An 18,340-nucleotide genomic window follows, 5' to 3' on the forward strand; every position below is an offset into this window, starting at 1 on the left:
AGGCCAGTGTAGAGGACAGAGAGCCCTGATGTATAGCATTTGCTGACTTCCATCGTGTAATTACTCCTAAAGTCACAATTTAAGACTAACAAGAGACCACTAAACTCAGACTTGCAAAGAGATGCTCAAAATTGACTGCTGGGATCCAGCAAACCACCAGTTAAGAATTCGAAGAAATGGAGAGGGTGTTGTGGTGAAGTGAGTTAAGCTGCTACTTGGGATTTCTGCATCCCAAATGAGAGCACCTGGTTTGAGTCCTGGCTACTCTGGAATGCAATCCAGCTTCCTGCTAATGTACCCGGGAGGAAGCAGATGATGGCTCAGATTCCTTGTGGATTCTGCCTTGTCCAGCCCTAGCTGCTATAGACATTTGAGGAGTGATCCAGCAGATGGAAGAGCTTTCTGGGTCACTGTGCCCTTCAAATAAATTTATATACAAAGAAAGGAATACAAAGAAAGCATTTTAATCATACTATTCTGAGTTGGGAGGACTTTATGAAAGAGAAAATATTTAAAGTAGGTATTGAAAAAAATAAAGCAGATATTGAAGGATACTGCATGGGGACTCTTTCTACAAGAACTGACAGAAATAAAGTTGTTTGAACAAAGAGAATTGGGGCTGGCATTTGGCTTAACATTAGGACACTGTTTAAGATGCCTGTGCTTTACATCAAAGTACCCAGGTTGAAGTCTGGGCCCTAGGTCCTGATTCCAGCCTCCTGCTAGTGCAATGTCTCAAGTCATTGGGTTTCTACCTCCCAAGTGGAAGACCTAGACTACAATCCTGCCTCCTGGCACTGATCTGGCCTACCCCCAGCTGTTGTGGACATTTAGGGGGTGAATCAGTGGATGGGAGTGCTTTCTTGCTATGTGTGTCTCAAATAATCAAAAAAGAAAAAAAAATGAGAATGTGACTCAGCCCAAGTATCTGAACAAAAGGCTTTAGTAATATAGTCACAGCAAGATACCTTCCAATTCTTCTTCAATCTAATTATGTGTTGATGGCTTCTAATTGTGTGCTGATGGCAATGTCTCCTGCCACTAGTAGGCTGTGTCTAAGGGGCAGGGAAATGCAGCTGGTGGTATCTCAGGACTGTATCTTTGTAGTTAACAATTCAGAAGAAGAGCAGTGGAGATCACATGGGAGAAACTCATTTCGGGGACCAGCGCTGCAGCTTAGTGGGTAAAGCCGCCCCCTGTGCCGCCAGCATCCCATACGGCAACTTTTAGACTCCCTCCTGGCTGCTCCACTTCCAATCAAGCTCCTTGATAATGTGCTTGAGAAAGCATCAGAAGATGGCCCAAGTATTTGTGCCCCTGTACCTGTGTGGGAGACCTGGATGAAGCTCCTGGCTCCTGGCTTCAGATATGCCCAGCTCCAGCTATTGCAGCCATTTGGGGAGTGAACCAGTAGATGGAAGATTCTCTCTCTCTCTCTCTCTCTCTCTCTCCCTCTCTCTCTCTCACTCTCCCTCCCTCCCTCCCGTAAAACTTAATAAATAAGTAAATCTTTTTAAAAAAATCTCATTTGGGTTTCATGTCCACCACTTAGTCTTTTACCTAGGCACAAAAGGAAAGAGTACCAAATGCACAGGCCTCTGCAGCCAGAGAGCAGGCAGAGCACAGGATGGACCACTCTCCCTACTACTCAAATACATGACAGTCCCCAGAGGACAAGGAATGCTGGGCAGATGAAAACCAGGAATTTCTAGTAGACGTAAGATATATGGGTAAGGCCTTGTGGAGAGACAGAAGAGCAGATACTAACTAGAAGGAATCTTGTAAGGGCAGGCACCAAAACAGAAACCTTGAAGGTGCCTTTGGGAGTCAGGAAGACCACCATGACCAGAGCAGGGCTGCCCACAGGACAGTGGTTCTCCAGGGAGGGCAGTTTTGCCCCATTGGGAACATTTGGAAATGTCTGGAAATATTTTGGCTTTTAGCTGGGGTTGGAGGCATGGTTGTATCTGGTGGGTAGAGATCGAAGATCCTGCTAAAAGTCCTATAGCACCCAGGAAAGCCCCCACAACATAAAAAGGTGAGAACTTGGGGCTGGCACTGTGGTGTAGCGGGTAAAGCCACTGCCTGCCATGCCAGCATGCCATATAGGCACCAGTTCGAGTCCCGGCTGCTCTACTTCCAATCCAGCTCCCTGCTATGGCCTGGGAAAACAGTAGAAGATGGCCCAAGTCCTTAGGCCCCTGCACCCATGTGGGAGATCCGGAAGAAGCTCCTGGCTCCTGGTTTTGGATCGGCACATCTTCAGCTGTTGCAGCCAATTGGGGAGTGAACCAATGGATGGAAGACCTCTCTCTCTCTCTCTCTCTCTCTCTCTCTCTCTCTCTCTCCATCTCCTTCTCTCTCTGTGTAACTCTTACTTTCAAATAAATGAATATTTTTTTAAAAGTACAAGAATTAAAAATTGCTATTTAAAAAAGGGTCAGAACTTTAGGCTTTATCCTCTGCTACACAGGGGAGTGTTAGAAAGATGTTTAAAAAGGCTAATGTGGCTCTTACATACTGTGCCTCCTCTGCCGCCTTTTCATGAACAGCCCTGCTTGATCCTTTGGGACTCAGATTAAATGACATCTATTGAAGAGCTTTCCACAGACATCACAAGCAAACTACTCTATCTTGCAGACTCCATACTGTCAAAAAGCTTTTTGGGCTGGCGCTGTGGCCTAGAAGGTTAGCCCTCCACCTGCAGTGTCGGCATCCCATATGGGTTCCAGCTCAAGTCCTGGCTACTCCACTTCTGACCTCACTCCCTGCTAATGTTCCTGGGAAAGCAGCAGAAGATAGCATAAGTGCTTGGACCCCTGTACCCACATGGGAGCCCCAGATGAAGTTCCTGTCTCCTGGCTTCGGCCTGGCCCAGCCCTGATTGTTGCAGCCAATTAGGGGATGAACCAGTGGATGGAATATATATATATCCTTCTCTCTCTGTGTCTGCCTTTTAAATAAATAAATAAATCTTTTTTTTAAAAAAAAAAAAAAAGCTTCTTTTCCTTCATAAATCTCTTTTGTTTTTGTTTTTAAAGATTAAATTATTTATTTGAAAGGCAGAGTTACAGAGAGGCAGAGGTAAGAGAGAGAGAGGTCTTCTATCCGATGGTTCACTCTCCAGATGGCTGCAATGGCCGGAGTTGCACCGATCCGAAGCCAGGAGCCAGGAGCTTCCTCCAGGTCTCACACGTAGGTGCAGGGGCACAAACACTTGAGCCATCTTCCACTGCTTCCCCAGGCCATAGCAGAAAACTGTATCAGAAGTGGAGCAGCTTGGACACGAACCAGTGCCCACATGGGATGCCAGCACTGCAGGCGGTGGCTTTACCTACTATGCCACAGCTCCAGCCCCCCTTCATAAGTCTTGCTGCAATTTTGAGTTACGTTTTTAAGTGCTCGTTTAACACCTGTCTCCTCATAATTTCTGTGGTGTCAGAGACCTTACTTATTTGTTCATCACAAACCCCAACATCAAGCAGAGTGCCTTGTGCAGGTTAGTTGTTTGATACTTAGTTAATTACTGTGAATGTTGGTGACGGAGCTGAAGTGGGGTTGGTCCTAGGAGGCGGCCAGAAAGAGGACGGGGAGGCAATGTTTGGGTGACTGTCTGCTTGGTCTGATCCTCACGCATCTCCCCCCCACCTGTAAATCATAACTCAGGAACTCAAGCTGCACAAACCTTGCAGAAACCCTTTCCGTTCTTTTAAGCAGACACAGACTCAAGAAAAAGAATCAAATGAATTCACAATCATTGCAGAGCAAGTTCTAGCCTGGGCCTCCAAGAATGCTCCCCAGAACTCACCAGAGCACTGATGACATCCCCACAGGAAGGGATGGATTCCTTATGCTACAGTCAGGAAGTGAACCCCTGACCTGATGTCTGGCTAGAGGAACACACCCTGCGCAGTGTGACCTGGCGACCAGGAACGACCAGGACCCCAGAGCCACCCTATGCCTTCCAGGTCAGCACCGGAAAAATTGATTCTCGCAGGCTGCTAGCTTCTTCCCACCTAACCCAATTTCCCTCCTTTAATTCACTGTTTAATTCAGGGCCTGCACAGGTGCATTGAAGTGACTAAACCTAAATTGTACCAGGAACCTTGCAGCAAGGAGTGTAGGAACCAGGATTTGAGGTTTCCAGCTGCTGTCGTATAGGAAAGCACACACAGAGAACTTTGGACAAGTGTGGGACATACACGGCTGCCCCGTGGGACTGTAATCTCTCTGCACTCATCACTGTCATGATGCCACTCATCTTCCCCAGTTTGATGCTAGGCATGTTCTCTAGACATGAATCAACTTGAAATGGACTGAGCAGAGTCTAAGGGGAAACCCCTCCTCATTGCTTACAACACTTGCTTGCCTGCCTATGGCACTTATCACATTTTGTCACTTAAGAGTAACGTGTGTTCTCATTCAGTGGTTCATCACCCTGTCTTCACACTCACAATAGATGATAGATGTTTGCAGATAAATTAAAGACAGAAACAGACAAGGGGGAGGAAATTTCGAGCCCTGTCCTGGCTTACAGCAATTTTTGCAGCCCCTGGAACTGCCATTTAACAAATATTCTGGAGACGCCACCCATCATCACTGTTGGGACTCACAGCACAAAGCCTCCAGGACTCTATGAGGTCTCAGCAGAGCTGGGTTGTAGGTCTCCTCCTATGCATTCAGTCGGTATTTATTAAATGATTTCCTGTGTGGTAACAGTACCTTTTCCCGGGCTCTCATTATCTATTTCCTTACCAACAACAGAAGGCCAGTGATTGCAACCAGCCTCAGGAGCCACGTGGGCAACACACACAGATCCCTACTTGGCCCTAGCAAGGGAACTTTGTTAAGCCCTTCAGATTCTAAATGGCTTCCAGGCATTGCAGGCAGACTTCCCTCACCTTTGCCATCCTGACCCATCTGGGAACAGCCTCAACTCTACTTCACTTCAGCTTTCCTTCCTGTGTATGGCTCAGAGCTCCTCCACTCCCAGATGAGTCTCAGTCTCACCTCCCAGGGTGCACTTGCAACATCACTTCCCGTGGGGGTGGTGTGTGGTGCAGAGGGTTAAGCTGCTGCCTGTGGTACCAGCATCCCACATGGGCACCAGTTCACGTCTCTGTGGCTTGACTTCCAACCCAACTCCCTGCTAACGTGCCTGGGAAAGCAGAGGGAGATGGCCCAAGACTTTGGACCACCACACCTATGTGGGAGACCCGGATGAAGTTCCAGACTCCTGGCTTTGGCCTGGCCCACTCCTGGCTATTACAGCCATTTGGGGAGTGAACCTGAGGATAGAATATCTCTCTGTGTCTCTCCGTAACTCTGCCTTTCAAATAAAATAAATAAATCTTTTAAAAAGAGTGAAAACAGAAACTTCAGTTCCCTAGACCTTCCCCAACCAAGGGGTTGCATACTCTGTTTTTCTTCTATGTAACACCCATTTCACTTGTAGCCGCTTGCATCATCCCCACTGTACCCCAAGTTCTCTGAGAGCAGGCCCCAAGCCTTTTACTTTCCCTTCATATCCCCAGTACCTAGCTTGGGGACTGGCACATAAAAGATATTGATGAGCAATTTGTTGAACTAATGTTTGTTGAGCCCACTAAGTTATATAGTAATAATAATTTTTATTCCTTTTTTTAAAAAAATTTTTCTTTATTTATTTGAGAGGTAGAGTTACAGAGAGAAAGAGGGAGAGACAGAGAGAGGTCTTCCACCCACTGGTTCACTCCCCAAATTGCTGCAATGACCAGAGCTGGGCTGATAGGAAGCCAGAAGCCAGGAGGTTCTTCTGGGTCTCCCATGTCGGTGCCAGGGCCAAGCACTTGGACCACCGTCCACTGCTTTCCCAGGCCATAGCAGAGAACTGGATAGGAAGAGGAGCAGCCAGGACTCAAACCGGTGCCTATATGGGATGCTGGCACTGCAGGCGCAGCTTTACCCACTTTGCCACAGCTCCAACACCAATAATAATTTTCTACATAGCTTGATGGCTTCCCAAACACGTGTGGTAGAAAAGATAGTACAACTAATATAGTTTTATCCTCTCTTTTTAGAAAATAAAACACAAGTTTAACTAACTTGTCTGAGGCATGGAACCAGCATTAGAATTTGAATGGAAATCTGCATTAAAATTCTGACTGTAAACCATGTGTGGTGAAACCAGCTGTTAACCAGATGCTCCAGCAGTGGAATGAAATAATGGTAGCAAGGGGAAGAGGGCAGTGGAAGGAACAGGGAGCAGCAAAAGCCAGGCCTCTGATGATTTTTCTTTTCTCCATTGTCTATTTGCTACCGAAACAGAATCGCTGTGCAAGGCAGACCTGCTATCAGCAACTAGAGAGTGAGGAAGTCCAGGGAAGACTCACCTGTGGGGAAGAGAGAAAAGAGGGCTGGGACACAGGGGCCCAGGCACACTATTTAAATGCATGCACAGCCAGACAAAATCCCCACGGAGGCATATAAGTATTTCCACACACCAGGAAAGAGCCATTGCACATTCAGTGGTGCCACCCGCATATTATGCACATACACAGCAACATATGCTTATGCACATTACATATTTAACATATTTAACCTGACACACAGACATCCAGCCCCACCCAGCCCCTGCTGTGTACACCCAGCCAATGAACGACACTCGGGTTACACACCAAGCTGCAGTCTTCAACAGGTGCACACAGAAGCACACATACAGGCCCTCATGCACACCTGGACAATGCATTTGTGCACGCACACACAAACACACCTAAGCACACGCTGGGGTTCATAACTCAGAACCCAAGGAAATGTACTCTGGATGTAAGCTCTCAGGCTCACAGCCCCGACGACGAGTGCACAGAGGGATGAACGCTCACGTGCCTGTCTCCTCGGACACGTGCACTGTCCTTAACTCCCCCTTGCAAATAACAATCGCTCACGTCCCAGACGTTCACGGACAGAGACAAGTTCTTCACACACACACACAGACGCAGCGACACACCCAAACACGCACCAGCGCTCCCGGTTCTTTCCAAACCCATGGGAAGAAGAGGCACGGGCCAGCCCACGTGACCAGGAGGCAGGCGCTCCCGCCCATGACGGGATGGGAAAACTATGCCTGGGGCCGGCTTCGGGCCTGGCTGCCGAGGGAGGCGGGGACGCGGAGCACGGCGGAGCGCTCCCTCGGTCCGGACGCCCGTGGACGTGGCCGGCGGCTGCGCGGGTGAGTGTCCCGCAGCGCGGGCAGGCAGTCGGGCTGTCGGCCGGGGAGGTTCTCGGGGACCGGGAAGCGGACGGGAGGGCGCGGCTGGGAGAGTGCTGCGCGCGCCCCTCGTCGCGGCTGCCTGAAGTCTGTACTGGGAGTGACCACTCGTGGAGGGCTCAGGGCGTGCCAGGGCCTGTGCTCTGCCTGCTGGTTATGCAGCGCCTACTCTGTGCCAAGCCCTGGGGCCCTCTGCATGCGCTCCCTGGGTTCGTGACCACCCGTTCTCCTCAACCGCAAGGCAGGGACCAGGCTCAGAGACCTTCACGACTTGCTCAGGGCTGCACAGCTAGTAACTGACTGTAATGGGACTGGAACGCTGGGCGCCTGAATCCAGGGTCGGAGCTTACTAACAGTCCTAGTTAACGTTTATCAAGTGCATGATCTCATGTACTCTTCACATTTCTTTAATTAAATGCATTAAGCAGGCAAACGGCTCCGGCTCCGAAGCGGCAGGCAGGGATCTGCACCCATTCCTCACAAATTCCTCAGGGCTCCCTCCCCTCCACCTCCTCCCCCAAGGCACTGGTCTGCGTGCCTCTTCCTAATTCACTTTGGTCTGGTGTCTCCAGCCCCACTCCTCCTACTCTTTCCAAGCACCTCGGCTGCCAGCTGCGCTACTGCAGCCCAGGTCTCTCCCCTAATACCAAGGGTCCTTTGCACGTCCTCCGTGTGACCCTCCTCTGCTCTTTGACCACACACCTAGCCTTTGTGGAGCCCTTCTAGGGTCCCTTCCTTAGAATAGGCCCTCTCCCAGGGACCCCGGGTTTCTGCCATGCCGAAGAGCAGTGGTGGCAGTGACAATGTCCTATAAAGGTCAGCCCCAGGCGTATGCACAGTGAGCAGTCCCTGCCCCTGCCTCCCCACCTGCACCCTTCTCTCCCTACTCTGTCCCCTGATAGTTACGTCCATTCCTCCTGCTTGCAGCCGCCACCTCCTCAGGCCACGCTGTCACCATTTCCCCTCCTCACCTATCATGGGCACTGCCAAGTTTCTTCCCAAACATCCGACTTCTCTCCTCTTAGCAGAGTTACCATTCTTCCCCTTCCTCCAGTCCTCACCCCTTAGGGTTACCTTTGTTTTTTTATAAAGAAATATTTTATTTATTTGAAAGAGTTACAGAAAGAGGTAGAGCCAGAGAGAGAGAGAGAGAGAGAGAGAGAGAGAGAGAGAAGTTCTCCATCCTGCTGGTTCACTCCCCAAATGACCGCAATGGCCAGAGCGGAGCTGATCTGAAGCCAGGAGCCAGGAGCTTCTTCCAGGTCTCCTAAGCAGATGCAGGGGCCCAAAGACCTGGCCACCTTCTATTGCTTTCCCAGGCCATAGCAGGGAGCTGGATCAGAAGTGGAACGGCCAGGTCTTGAACCAGGGCTCATATGGGATGCTGGCACTGCAGGCAGCTGCTTTACCTGCTATGCCTCAGCACAAGCCCCGGTATTATCTTTTAGTGCTATTTTCCACGAACTTTATATATACTTATATATACTTCTCTATATATTTGTGGGCCCAGCGTTTTTAACCCAAGAGAACATACTTTACAGTCTATGCTGGAGCTTGCTTTTTTTCCCCATGTAACAGTGTATCTTGAGCATGCTCACATGTCTACCTTATAGACCAAGTTTGTTCCTAAGATGATGCCATAGCATGTCACTGTAGGAATGAATGGAGATTATTTTTCCCAAGTTTGGGGTCATCTTTGAAACCATTCTGCTTCCATCACAGTCAGCACTTCTCTTTCTCTGCAAAGCCCCCGTCTTCCCTGTCCTGCTGTTCCTTCTTTTGTCCTGACCCCGCCTATTGGACGTGATTTCCTGCAGGCCCAACCTCTGCTGGTTTCCATGCCCAGATGCTCCTTGTAGGGTATGAGCCTTCTTCCACACTCAAAGTGGCCCCTGCTCCTTCCTCCAGGTCAAAGGCCTTCTTTGCCTCCGTGACATGACATGATCTCCTGCAGAAATCAGATTTCTGTTCATCAAGTCCCATTCTATCTTTACTTCTTTTTAAAGATTTTTTTTTTATTTATTTGCTTGAGAGGTAGAGTTACAGAGAGGGAGAGACAGAGAGAAAGGTCCTTCATCCACTGGTTCACTCCCCAACTGGCCACAATGACAGCAATGGCTGGAGCTGGGCTGATCCAAAACCAGGAGCCAGGAGCTTCTTCCAGGTCTCCCACACAGGTACAAGGGCCTAAGCACTTGGGCCATCTTCCAGTGCTTTCCCAGGCCTCAGCAGAGAGTTGGATTGGAAGTAGAGCAGCCGTATGGGATGCCATATGGGATGCCAGTGCCACAGATGGAGGCTTAGCACACTATGCCACAGCACGAGCCCCTCTTTGTTTACTTTTGAAAGGAATTCTAATCCAAATATTCTTTGCAGACACTAGCCCTCGCCTGGATTTGCTCATTTCTATAAATGGCCTACTTTATAACTCACATACACGCACACACACGCAGCGCTGCCCCATCAGTAACTCTCCTGCTAGCAGAGGGGCCGTGGAAGTGGGACATGAGCCCTGGGCTCCAGGTCAGCAAGCCTGGGTTCTACTTTTTCTTTTCACTTTTCTGAGCTCTGTTTTCTCATCTGCCAAGTGCTGCTGATTGTATCAGCCTCTTAGAACTGTGGGGAGAAATGAAAGGAAACACAAACACCAAAGCTTTGAAATAAGAGCACACAGCAGACTCTGACTCTGTTCCTCTAGAGCAGAGGCTGCAGACTCGGATGCTGACAGGGGCCGTGCACGCCGTGCCCATGCTGGGGATGTGGGACCTCTGCGGGTGGCGGCACTGTGGGCACTGAGGAATGCAGGCCCTATGCCTGCGCTTGCATCTCCACAACAGACTACCACAGACCGGGCGCTGGGCCAACACATGCTCAATTCTCATAGCTCTGGACACTGGAAGTCCACAGTCAAGGTACTGGCAGGTTTGGTTTCTGGCAAGGCCTCTCTCCTTGGCTTGCAGGTGGCAGCCTCCTCCCTGTTGTGTCTTCCTAGGGTCTGATTCCTACTCTCTCCTTCAAATAAGGACATCCACAACAACTCATTTTACCCTAATCACCTTCTTAAAAGATTCTGTCTCCAAACACAGTTCCATTCTGAGATTCTAGGGGCTAGGACTTCAACATATGAACTTTCTGAACACATAATTCAGCCCATCTCAAGCGTACCCAGCCAAAAGGCAGAATCAGCCTTGCCAGATCTTCCAGGTTCTCAAATAAAAGCCGAAACCTTCATTCTGATATAAAACCCCCCAAGTTTTACACTGGCAATATTTCAAAACAAAACCAAAAAGCACAGTGTAGCCTGTGGCCTACAGATAAGCCAGAGGATCCCCTGTTGTCTGGATTGTCATTTCCCCAATGGCAGGGCCACGTCCTGCAGCTTTCTAATCTTTCTCAGCCCGTCAAATAGCCACACAGTAAGATCTAGACTAGATCGAAGCCAGGAGCCAGGAATTCCATCCATGTCTCCCACATGGGTGGCAAGGGCCCAAGTACTTGGGCCATCTTCCACTATCTTTCTAGGCATATTAGCAAGAAGCTGGATGGGAAGTGGAGCTGCCAGGACCTGAACAAGCACTCCAATAGGGGATGCTGGTGTGCATTGCAAGTGGCAGCTTAACCCACTGCACCACAAAGTGGGCCCCTAAACACCCTTGTTGAAAGTAGAGCATGGGGCTGACACTGTGCCGTAGCAGGTAAAGCCCCCGCCTGCACTGTCGGCATCCCATATGGGCTCCAGTTCAAGTCCCAGCTGCTCCACTTCCAATCCAGCTCTCTGCTGTGGCCTGGGAAAGCAGTAGAAAATGGCCCAAGTCCTTGGGCCCCTGCACCTGCATGGGAGACCTGGAAGAAGCTCCCGGCTCCTGGCTTTGGATTGGCACAGCTCGGCCATAATGGCCAACTGGGGAGTGAACCAGCGGATGGAAGACCTCTCTCTCTTTCTCTACCTCTCCTTTTCTCACTGTATAACCCTGACTTTCAAATAAATAAATAAATCTTAAAAAAAAAAATAAAGTAGAGCACAGCTATAGAAATTCCGCAGCTTTGCATTCATCCCGTGCTACAAAAGAGCATCAGCTGCCTTCATTGGCATTGATGCCACCGCTTCCAGCTGTTCACCTCCTCGCAGGCTCACTTTTGCCGCAGTGCACAGAGGAGGCAACAGCAGACCCAGTCCGCTTGGTCATCCACACATGGCAGCAACCTTCGCCCTGATGTCACTTCTGTCCTCAGTTCTCCCAAATGAGTATTCTGTCAGAATAACACAACTGCTCCTGAGTGCTTGCTGTGGGCTGGTTACTGCATTATGTCATTTAATAGTCACTGTAACTTTTTTTAAGATTTATTTTTATTTATTTGAAAGGCAGAGTTACAGGGAGAAACAGAGAAAGAGAGAGAGAGAGAGGTCTTCCATTTGCTAGTTCACTCCCCAAATGGCCACAAAGGCCAGAGCAGGGCCAATCCAAAGCCAGGAGCCAGGAGCTTCTTCTGGGTCTCCCATGTGGATACAGGGGCCCAAGCACTTGGGCCACCCTCCACTGCTCTCCTAGGTACATTAGTAGGGAGCTTGATTAGAAATGGAGCAGCTGGGACTCGAACCAGCGCCCACATAGGATGCCAGCGCTGCAGGCTGGGGCTTTAACCCACTGCGCCACAATGCTGGCCTGCAGTCACAGTAACTTTTTAAAAGAGGTACAATCAAATTATTCCAAGAAAGACATTCCTGAAGATCCCAAATAATTCAGAATTGGTACAATTTAAAACGCACTTGCTGAAGGGTGGCAGACATTTGTTTACCTGTTAGAATAATGAGATCACAGGGGCTGGCATTGTGGCATAATGTGTTAAGCCACCACATGTGACAGTGTCATCCCATATAGGTGCCAGTTCAAGTCACAGTTACTCTACTTCCAATCTAGCTCCCTGCTAATTTGCCTGGGAAAGCAAAGCAGGATGACCCAAGAGCTTGGGTCCCTGCATCCACATGGGAGAACTGGATGAAGCTTCTGGCTCCTGGCTTCAGCCTGGCCCAATCCAAGCCATTGAGGCCACCTGGGGGAGTAAACTAGCAGATGGAACATTCTCTCTCTCTCTCTGTCTCTGTCTCTCTGTCTCTGTCTCTCTTGCTCACTCTCTCCCTCTATTTCTTGGTAATTCTGCTTTACATGTAAATAAATCTAAAAAAAAAAAAAAACCCACACACTCCACTCACAAGATTGAGAAATGATTTTCCAATAAAATATTACTTAAATAATTATTTTAAAAAAGAATATTGTGATTATGATCGTGTGACTGTAACATAAATACAATGTGTAACTCACAATCCACTCACCTTACAAAGGTTCTTTGTGAACTTTTTATTTGGAAATTTGTGGTTATTTCAGATTCCACACATAAAGTGAAGCAGTACACAGTTTTACATCATGTTATTTCAAATTCAGACACTTCAAATGAAACCATAGAGTATTTTTTAAAGATTTATTTATTTATTTGAAAGTCAGAGTTCCACAGAGAGAGGAGAGACAGAGACAGAGAGAGCGAGCGAGAGAGAGGTCTTTCATCTGCTGGTTCACTCCCCAATAGGCCGCAACAGCCAGAGCTGTGCCAATCCGAAGCCAAGAGCCAGGAGCTTCTTTGGGTCTCCCACATGGGTGCAGGGGCCCAAGGGCCTAGGCCATCCTCTGCTGCTTGCTTTCCCAGGCCATAGCAGAGAGCTGGATCAGAAGTGGAGCAGCCGGGTCTCAAACCGGCGCCATATGGGATGCCGGCGCTTCAGGCCAGGGTGTTAACCCGCTGCCCCACAGCACCGGCCCCAACCATATAGTATTGATTTTCTTGTTCTACAGGCAAGGAGGCTGAAGCCTAAAGAGGTTAAAGAACTCGCTCAAGGTCACTGAAGTGAAATGGGAAACTATTGGACAATACAGGGGCCTCCAGCTCAAATCCCACAGGTGGGAAGTCAGGACTGTTTGTTCAGCTGCAGCTGGTGACAATTACGGTTTTTAAGCAAGGTTTTATCATTTTTTGTACCATGTTTTATTTTCAATATCCACTATCCTTTTTGATTTTCAAAAAGACAGGAAATCATAAAATCATAACAGTGAATGCTTTATAGCTCTTACCATGTGTCAGGCTGTATTCTAGAATACTAAGTCCTCATTACATCCTTCCAAAGTAGGAACTACTAGCAGTCTTTTTAAAAAAGATTTATTTATTTTTTGAAAGGTACAGTTACAGAGACAAAGAAGGAAGACAGAGAGAGAGAAATCTTCCATCCTCTGGTTCACTCCCCAAAAGGCCGCAATGACTGAGGCTGGGCCAGGCTGAAGTCAGGAGCCAGCAGCTTCTTCTCAGGCTCCCATGTGGGTGCAGGGAGCCAGGGACTTGAACCATCCTCTGCTGCTTTCCCAGGCACGTTAGCCAGGAGCTGGTTCAGAAGTAGAGCAGCTGGGACTCGAACCAGCACCCATGTGGGATGCCAGCACTACAGGCCATGGCTTATGCCGCTGCACCTAAGCACTAGCCCTTTTTAGGAGTCTTGAAAAACTTTATGGCAAATGTGCATTATAAATATATATGCATGGATTTCAAAGTTTTTTGCATTAAAAATAATTTATATTTTCATTCTGTTTTCTATGAACGTTCGGAAGCACTCTTATGTTATTATGTTCCCCACTTTGGAGAAGAGGAGGCTGAGAGAGAAGTCATTTGTCAAAGGTCCCGCAGTAAGTTCCTGGGATTTGAACTCCAGCAAGCACACCAGAGCTCGTACAGTAGCCAGGTGGGACTATCGAGCACTTGCAGTGCAGCCAGTCCCCAGTGAGGCGTGCTGCAGGTATACAGTCCATCACTGACTTTCAAAGACTCAGTGCTCGTTAGAGAATGCAAAATATCTCATTAATAGTGTTTGCAGTGATTACAAGTTGACATGATGATATTTGGGATATACTGGGCTAAGATTAATCTCACCTGCTTTTTTGCTTTTTTAATGTAGCAATGGGGCAATTTAAAATGACTTAATGTGGCTTGCATCATTTTCCTATCAGGCAGTGCTGCTCAAACACAGTCTTGTATGGCGCCAGCCTGCCACGTGGAGGCTGCATACGGGAATCTGGAAACCCTGGGGCTTCCTTCCCACCCATCAGCACAGCAGCCGCGTTCTCTTCTCACTGCAGTCCTTGGCCTCCTCGTGGTGGAAAACAGTCATGGGCAGATCCCAAGTTTAATGGCTTTGGCTTCAGGCAGCCTTGAGCCTGGCCCTCCTTGTACAGGGGAGTCATCCCAAGGCCCAGAGGGTGGGCCCACTGCCCACCTCCTTGTATGCTATGTTCATTGAAGTGTAAGGGCTTGAAGTGCACCTATCTGAGGTCTCACTCTTCAGCTTTCATAGCCAGACTGACTTCTGGTGTGTTTTCAGGAATGTTTGCTGGGACAAGCCCCTGGAGATCTTGGTCGTGATTTGTCCTTGGACCTCTTTTTCTAGGCTGAGCCAGAAATAGAGAGAAAACAGCGGGTCACATATTTTCTGGGGCCTCCTGGGCAGTGGGCCCTGTGGTTTGTAATCCTCTGTATTTAGACTCCGGCTGCTGGAGCAGTTCCAAATGGGCATTGATCGGGAGATCCCAGGAGAGAGACACTGCGTGAGCACTGTGTGAGGAGCTGCAGCCTGCCTCTTTCTTCCCAGCTCAGTCCCTTTAGCTTTTCAGAGACGCTGGAAAGGGCTGTTTCCAATTTACTTCCTGGAATTCAGGGAGGGCATGGGGTGTTTCTCATTAGAGAATTCTCACTCCCTTCAAAGCGGATTTTTAGTGAACTTCATCCACAAGCAAGCTCTGCTCCATTCCAAACACCAGCCGGGACCCTTTCAACTCCAAACGCTGCTGGATCAGGTTCAGATGTCCTCCGTGCAGGACGAGGTGTACCCAGGAACACTCCAGGGGCTCCCAGTGGGAGGTCAGGACACATCCCTTAGTGGAGCCGCAGTGCATGGCAATTACAGTTTGAACAAACCTCTCGCTTTTGTGTCACGTTCTACTTTCTATCTATTGCTGGATTCTCAGAACAACCCCATCAGACACAGTGGGCAAGTGTCACTGTATCTAATTTAACAGGTTGGGAAACAGGCCCAGATAAGACAAGGTGACCCGTAAGTTATAAAACCAGGATGGGGACCCTGGTGTTAGGAATCCAAGACCAGTCATCTCACTGGTTTTCCACTGTAGCCAAGTGTGGCTTTGTCATACACAAGTTTATCAGAATCCTTGGGGGCCTAGGGTATGTTACAGATTATCAGAATGACACTTCATTTAAGGCTGTTCAACAACTATGTGTTGAGTACTTGCTGTATACGGGCACTGTGCTCAGTTCTGCTGGTACAACAGAGTGACAGGCAGAGCCTCCACATTCCTGGGTCTTCTAGAACCTTCCATGGCTAAGAGACAGTTATGTCAAGGAAAGACGCACACATAATCACACCAGGGGTCAAGTGCTTTGAATGGAAGAACAGGGGCGTACGAGAGCAGGGTTGGGTGGGACATTTTGGACCTTGTGACGGGGCAGGCCTCCCTGGGGCATGACACGTGGGGCTGGAAGGAGGAGTCAGCACCTGTCTGAAGGCTTCTGAGAAGCTTGGGATCAGCATTGCTAGTGGTGTCCCCTCCACTGTCAGTGCCACACACAGCGGAGGAGGAGGACTTTGCAAGCATCACCTCTTCCCCGAGCTAAGCAGACCATTCTTTCCACTGAGAATTCAGGAAAGCAGGTGGCTGGGTTTCCCATGACTGTCCACCACCGAGTTAAACACCACCCTACCCATCAACAGGTCAGTACCTGAGAACCAACAGGTTGAATTTTTGGGGGCATAATTAATATATTCCATTCTCCAAGGGGAGACTGTTGCACTGTCAGGCTTAGCAGCCTTGCTCAAGGCCCAGACAAGTGTCCCTGGAGCTCCCACTGGCAAACCTCGCTCTGAGAGGATCAGTGAAAGATCAACACCCTGGCCCATCTTGCAACCTGGTCTGGGCAGAAGGCTCTTAGGAAGCAATCAGGGGGCTGTGTGCTGTGGGCCAGGGACAAAGGGGAGGAGGAGGAAGAAGGCTGTGGACTTGAGGCTGCGGCACTCAAGCTCCTAGGATTTTCCTAGAGCATGCGTACCTAGGAATCCTTAGCTGCTTAACCCAGAGATGAGAAGCCCAGGACTGAGAAAATCAAAGCCAGACCAGAACACATTCAAGTTTGGCACCTTGTGATTCTATTTCTAAAGTTTAACCGTCTTTCTTTCTAAACTTCTATTTCTACTTATTTATTCAAGAGGCAGAGGGACAGAGACAATCAGCCAGTTCCCTTCTGCTGGTTCACTCCCCAGTGGGCCAGAGCTGCACCTGGGAGCTGGGAAATCAATCCAGGTCTTCCATGGGAGAGGCATCACCAGTGCCTCCCAGAGTCAGCACTGGTAGGAAGCTGCCATCCGAAGCCGGAGCTGGGCACTGACACGAGACGCAGGTGTCCCAGCCAGCGCCTGAGCCCCCAGGTCCTACACCCAGCCCCCACCTACCATGTCCCCCTTCAGCAGGAAGACTTAATGAAACCTTCTCCATTCACCTCTCACCTTTCCACTTGCAGAGACAACAACTTAGGGACTAGGACAGGTGTTTTAAAGACAAGCGAGGACTGGACACTAGTGCGGAGCATCAGCTGTGTAGGGTTGTTCTGTGAACTCAGCCCTCGTCCTCCTCCCGTACTCCAGGAAGTCAAAAGGAAGGAGGGCTGAGGTCTGGTTTGGGTTAGAAAAATCAAGAGAAGAATGAGAATTAACTGAGGCCATGGGAGCTCGCAGGCCCAGACAGCTAGGCAGGGAGAGCCGAGGGAAGGAGCTCAGGGCCAGGCACGTAGGGGCTTGTGGGCCGTGACATGGGTCCCGGCGTCTGCTATGTGCAGTCAGTGGCTACTCAAGGATCTGAGGGGAGATGTGGCTGATCTGTGTTTTTAAACATGGGGCACACAAGGAGGTGCACGGGGCAGGGAGCCCAGGGAGGGGGCTCTTATAAGGGCCAACCAGGGAATGTGCACTGGGGCACGCTTCGTGCACCCTGATCTTGTGGCTCAGCCCTTGGGGACACCCCCACTAACACCCAAAGGGGCTTGTGGTGGGGAGTTAGCCTAGGGGGCTTCCTGGCCCCGTCACCTTGGCTAAGCGAAAAGTAGACTTCTTGAAGGACAGGAGCTTTCTCAAGCATCAAGGAAGCTGACGGAGGAAAAGCTGCCCTCTCGCATTTTCATGGTGTGTGTGTGTGTGTGTAAAATAAAATACAGATAACTGAGAAGTTTCTGTTGCTGGGGATGGCACTGGCATATGCTTCAAGGCCTCTTCTGTAATTTGGGCTGTTTGAGAGGAAAAGAATCTAGGAAATGCTGACATCGTGGAAAGCATTTGGGCACTGGGCATGGCCAAGTCCCAGTTCACCTGTGACTTCTGCCGCTGACTAGTTGTGCCAACGTGAGCAAGTTCTCCTGAGTCTCAGCTCCCTCCTCAGTGAAAGAGGAGAAGCAGCAGGGGAGGAGCAAGGTGCAGGGGCCGCACGGTCTTCAGCGACACTCAGACAGGAGTCCAGGCGTTGTCTCTGCTTTCCTCCTCTGAGAAACGGAGGGGTAAGCATGTGCCTTTACAGGGTTTACGGGAAACCTCAAGTACAGCAGGGTAGGCAAAGGGCACTGGGGCCTACCCAGGCAGCGGTCACCGAGACCCTCTGGACAACACAGCCTCCTCCTCTCTGGGGAGTGTGTGGCTGGGAGGCCCAAAGACAGAGGGGTCTGCAGCTGTGGCAGATGCTTCCTGTCTCCTGCCTCCCTCCATCCAGGGGCCTCCTTCCCGCCTGTTCATTTCTTTGCAGAATCCTCACCTGCAAATGCTTGCAGGTGGGAACTTTCCAGACCCTTTCTTTTAAAAAAAAAAATTTTTTTTTTGGACAGGCAGAATGGACAGTGAGAGAGAGAGACAGAGAGAAAGGTCTTCCTTTTTCTGTTGGTTCACCCCCCAATGGCAGCTGCAGCTGGCGCACCACGCTGACCCGAAGCCAGGAGCCAGGTGCTTCT

At 49.5% G+C, this 18,340-nt stretch overlaps 1 protein-coding gene across 3 annotated transcripts in view; it reads left to right on the forward strand.

Moving 5' to 3' along the window:
- Positions 1 to 18,340, forward strand: part of C1QTNF2 (C1q and TNF related 2) — a 52,310-nt gene that overhangs the window by 25,196 nt on the left and 8,774 nt on the right. Inside the window, exon 1 of one of the 3 annotated variants that reach the window (XM_062188730.1) lies at positions 7,144 to 7,207. The exons of 1 other annotated variant lie outside the window; for it this stretch is intronic. Coding sequence is in view for 1 of the 2 variants with exons in the window: in XM_062188728.1 (XP_062044712.1) it covers positions 13,912 to 13,971 (60 nt within the window). In the remaining variant the exon portion in view is untranslated. Of the gene's footprint in view, positions 1 to 7,143; positions 7,208 to 13,896; positions 13,972 to 18,340 lie in introns of those variants that run through there. One more of the 3 variants, XM_062188728.1, reaches the window with a different exon arrangement.

This window comes from Lepus europaeus, chromosome 4 (assembly GCF_033115175.1).
Source record: "Lepus europaeus isolate LE1 chromosome 4, mLepTim1.pri, whole genome shotgun sequence".
NCBI classification, from domain to species: Eukaryota; Metazoa; Chordata; class Mammalia; order Lagomorpha; family Leporidae; genus Lepus; species Lepus europaeus.